The sequence below is a fragment of the Poecilia reticulata genome, linkage group LG1 (assembly GCF_000633615.1).
Source record: "Poecilia reticulata strain Guanapo linkage group LG1, Guppy_female_1.0+MT, whole genome shotgun sequence".
In the NCBI taxonomy this organism is placed as follows: Eukaryota; Metazoa; Chordata; class Actinopteri; order Cyprinodontiformes; family Poeciliidae; genus Poecilia; species Poecilia reticulata.
The window spans coordinates 23313951-23318532 of record NC_024331.1 but is presented as its reverse complement, the minus strand read 5'-3'; the positions used below and the strand labels follow the sequence as shown (position 1 = coordinate 23318532).

The window sequence follows — 4582 nt, the reverse complement described above, 5'->3', positions numbered from 1 at the left end:
GGTGACCCCGCCTCTCGCTCGGAACGTTAGCTGGAGATGGGCACCAGCAACCCTCCCGACCCCACTGAGGGACAAGGGTGAAAGAAAATGGATGGATGGATATATATACTGCTCAAAAAAATAAAGGGAACAATTAAACAGCACAATATAACTCCAAGTAAATCAAACTTCTGTGAAATCAATCTGTCCACTTAGGAAGCAACACTGCTTGACCCGACGAGGGTCCCCGTTGTGTTGCTTCCTAAGTGGACAGATTGATTTCACAGAAGTTKGATTTACTTGGAGTTATATATATATATATTTTTTTTTGTTTGCAAAAGACATTTGCCATGCCCTTTTGGAAATCTGCAAGTTTCATATATTTTGGAAAACATTGTTTTTGGAGCAGTTGCTTTTCATCTGACATCTCCTCATGTTAAACTCAGTTCAGTGACACCAGAGTCCCATCATCTCACAGCTGCTTTCACACATCCTGGCCATTTTTTTTCCTTCCAAAGCAGGCTGATATTAAGCTTCTAAAATGTCCTTGATATAAACCCTTTTTAGATAGTTTCTGATTAAGCATAAGCAAGAAAGCTTTACAGATGGATCAAACTCCTGGAGGAGAACTATTGGAGCTGGGAAACTAGTTCAGAAAATCTAACTCTTTTAACCTGGGTGAACTGAATTTAGAACCGGGTCTCGATACGTGAACTGGAACAACACCGTCCATAATGAATAATTTGCCGCATATTGGGCAGCCCTGGTGGAAATGTATGGTAGCCTATCTGTATAATTTTAACCAGGTGTGGATTGGAGAAGATCCACAATAAATTCAAACATGGATGTAGAGTCACAAGTCAAAAAGAATGGTCCCAGTGCCTCACTAAAATCCTAAAATCTTGAATATAAAAATCATACTGGTAGCAAGAGAATTTATGTGAAACTTTAGCAAGAGGTCGGCCTCTTATCTGCAAAATTATTGCAAAATCATTGCAAATTGTGCAAAATCAGACATGTGCAGCAGCTGGAAGACATCTTATTAACAACCTCAGAAATCACAACTTTCTCAACGAATGTGTTCTGTTCTTCATGTTTATTGCACAAAACTGCACAAACATGTTACAAAGACAAAAGAAATCACATTTCTCAAACAAGACAGTTTCATTCGCCATCCCTACATAATTAAAAAAAATACAAAATAAATGCATTCTATTATTGCCATAAATGTGAGTAACATAAAGAAGACATAAAAGCTCAACAGAAGTCACCTCAGTGTGCATCATTACATCTCAATGTGGAATACATCAGCACAAACAACGTCAGTGCAGGTTAAGACTTCCTAAAACTTTAAGTAAATTGCATTATAAATATTAACCAACGGTTTTAAAAATGCACAACATATTAGTATTCCTTCCATATTTTAGTGCTCGTAAAGAGTGATGACACTGCAAAAAGAGTGTCATCTGTTCATGTTTGAATCAACCTGCTTGAATTAAATATCAGGAAAACTTTTTACATAAAATGTGCTTTTTTTATTGCAACCAATTCCATCATCTTTTTTTTTTTATCATCCCCAGGGCGAATCACTTTCACTTTTTGCCAGCATTGCAGTAGAGAACCATGGAAACCACCATGGCAGCGATCTGTAAACAAAGAAAATTCATTATTGGTTGATCAAATTCAGTAGCATTCCAAACATTTTTTTAAAAATCTCTACTCGGTACATTTAGAATAAAAAAAAATAGTCACACATTAATCAAATTAAATACTGTAATACTGTACCTCAAGGGCAGCTACTCCTATAGCTACACCAGCAATTATCACAGAGTTTTCCTCCAACAGGTCCACCAGCTTAACAAAGCAACCTTTAATGTTCTGAAAGGGAAACATTGGGTTTCACATGAGGAACAGACCTGAGAGGTAGATCTCCTTTGTATTTGAATAAGAAGCTGAAACAGAAATGAGTTGGTCTCATACCAAGAGTTTTGCAGCAGGTGCAATGCATGGTGATTTGCCAGAACAGCATGGTGGGGGGTAAATATCTCCTCCATTGATGTTAAAAGGGGAGCCATAAAAATCTGTGTAGTTCTTGTAACCACAGCAACGAAACTGAAGATACATAAAAAATTTAAAAAAATTACACATCTCCTTCATTGCCTCAGTGGAACATATTTTACCATAATAAATACATGGCTGATTAAAGGAATAAATTCAGTACCTGCTCCATGGTTGAATCCCAGATTTCGGTTATTTCTGTATCTTGTCCATAGTGTGCTTGAATGTCTGTCCTTACGTCATTCTCTAAATTGTTGAAGATTTCATCAACCTGAGAATGAAAGATAAAAAGTAACACATTGTTGTTATTTGCTTTAAAAAAAAAGATCTGATCTGTAAAACGTAAGACCAGGAACGTCCTGGTTTACGTTCCACAATCTCTTACCTCGTCGTTGAAGACGAACAGCACCACACCCCCTGCAACCTCCACGATGAAGATGATCAGCACAAGACTGAAGAACTAAAAGGGGGGCAAACAATATAACATGTTTTAGAGAAATTAGCGAATATGATTTGTTTTACATATTATAAATCTTTTTCTTTACAGCAGTTACATTTAAATTCTATGTTAGTGTGATAACAGTAAGGATTACCCACCGTCAGCAGCATACACTTGCTCTCTCTGATGGCGCCGCAGCATCCCAGAAAGCCAATGATCACAAGCACGGCGCCCACTCCGATCAGCATATAGCCTATATAGTTCAGCTTGAAGATCTCATCTGGCAACTTGACCACTTTCTCCACCAAACTCATCAAAGAGTCGCTGTCCACCGTCACCCATATACCAACTCCCAAAATGGCCGCACCTGCCAACTGAACGAGCAAAGAGAAGCAAGAGCATTAGAGGAGCAGAAACAAGCAAACAGTGAGAGAACATGTAAATGATGATCATCCTCCTGGACATGCTGGGAAAAACAAACTATTTTAAATTATTACTCAATAATTATTCTTATCAAATGTGGTATTTGTTTGAGGATTTTAATGGCAGGATTTGTCATGTTTTCTCTTCAGCATACCACCTCATTTTGTGGAAAAGCACATTTTTAACTTCTCAACCAGATCAGATTACGATGAATATCTTCCACAGGATGAAATACGAAAACGATGGTAAAATGATGCTGTATAATAGTGTTGGTGTCATTCGCTACAGTTTACACAAGAGAAGAAGTTTCACAGAAAAGAAGTAAGAATTTTCTCTTTTCCCAACTTACAAAGATGCCACCGTTGAAGATGAACATCATGACTTTAAGGAAACCTTTGCAACACATCTTGGCTGATTTTGGCTGGTGAAAAGAAGAGGAAAACAAAAACAAAAAAAGATTAGTATGAACAGAACAGATATATATATATTTTTACTTGAAATGAACAGAGTGAGGCACAGGTGGAAACAGAAAGCGTCAAATAGGATTACACTCTGTCAAACATTAATCCCGACAAACTACAAAAAAACAGAGAGGGGTGTTCTAATCTTCTTTAAATATTGCAAGTTTTTCCTTCTCGCATGGGGCACGGTTTCGGTTTAAGCATTAAGCTGAATAATCAATGCTTTATTTTAAGTCACTTGACTGTAAATGGTGCACGTTAAGCCTGGATTTACCACAGCATGTAAAATTTACCTGCAGCCCTTTATGTCTAAACACATTCTCCATATTGCATATATAACTTCCTAGTGTGCCAGTGTAATTTATGGAAGCATATAAAGGTGACGGCTCATTTTCTCTTCAGTGTAGAAAGCGTTGCCATGATTTCTCAGAGTTGATGACTGACATTAACTTTGTCTAATTAACTGTTTCCAAGGGTTTATGGGTCTAAATGGCACTTTGTTCTAACAAAAAAAGCTTTGATATCTTCCCGGAACAAAAGCACCATAAAAAGAAAAACGCACATTCACCTTTGAACCTAACATTGCCCAATTTATTCCTCTGCCTATTCCCGGTTGAGCTTAGTTTTATGGTTGTTGTAGTTTTTTTTTTTTTTGCCCTTCCTTATCAAAACAGGCAATAAAATGCTCAGGTGACAGCAGGAAAACCAAAGCTTGCCTGACTGCCTTCAGTGGAGACAAGAGGACAGTTTTATCCAGTGTACATACTATATTATTATCATTTCTTTTTAACATAAATGTAAAAGTTTGATAATTCTCTTGTTTTTTTTCTTGTGTTTTCTATTAAGAGAACAGCATTGGACTTTGGATCTTCAGTTGGTTGGGACTAAATAGCATAAAAAAAAGAGAGAAAATAATAAAAAGAACAACTACGACTGAAAAGCACAATCTTGCATCAAATGATCAAACTATGGGACAAAATATTGGCTACGGCTAAAATATTGGTAGAATTCTTCACTTCTTTGACTTTTTAGACAAAAATGTACCTACATTTTCTTAAAAATGTCAAATCTGTCCAGGTTCTGCCCAGATAAGTATTTTGGCAAAAGGTGCAATAAAGCATAAGATCGTACCTGTACTGCTGAGATGACTGTGTGTCCGTTGAGGTCTGATACTTCAGGAGTGTGTACTCAGCGAGGCTTGTGGTCGTCCTTTTATCGTTCA

At 37.1% G+C, this 4582-nt stretch overlaps 1 protein-coding gene across 1 annotated transcript; it reads right to left on the bottom strand.

Moving 5' to 3' along the window:
* Positions 1–1056: 1056 nt before the first annotated feature.
* LOC103468475 (tetraspanin-1-like) lies at positions 1057–4582 on the bottom strand. Its single transcript, XM_008415589.2, has 8 exons — positions 4492–4582; positions 3249–3320; positions 2635–2850; positions 2423–2497; positions 2201–2308; positions 1960–2091; positions 1765–1857; positions 1057–1625 (listed from the first exon to the last, which is right to left on the bottom strand). The coding sequence occupies exons 2-8, from the start codon at positions 3303–3305 to the stop codon at positions 1572–1574; spliced, it is 735 nt and encodes a 244-aa protein (XP_008413811.1). The 5' UTR covers positions 3306–3320; positions 4492–4582; the 3' UTR covers positions 1057–1571.

Excerpts from the sequence above, each read along its gene's own strand:
- LOC103468475 (XM_008415589.2), bottom strand. The coding sequence starts at position 3,305 with ATGTGTTGCAAAGGTTTCCTTAAAGTCATGATGTTCATCTTCAACGGT. Across the intron at positions 2,498-2,634 it reads GCAAGTGTATGCTGCTGACG|TTCTTCAGTCTTGTGCTGAT; the intron begins GTGGGTAATCCT and ends CCCCCCTTTTAG. Across the intron at positions 2,309-2,422 it reads TGTTCGTCTTCAACGACGAG|GTTGATGAAATCTTCAACAA; the intron begins GTAAGAGATTGT and ends TTTCATTCTCAG.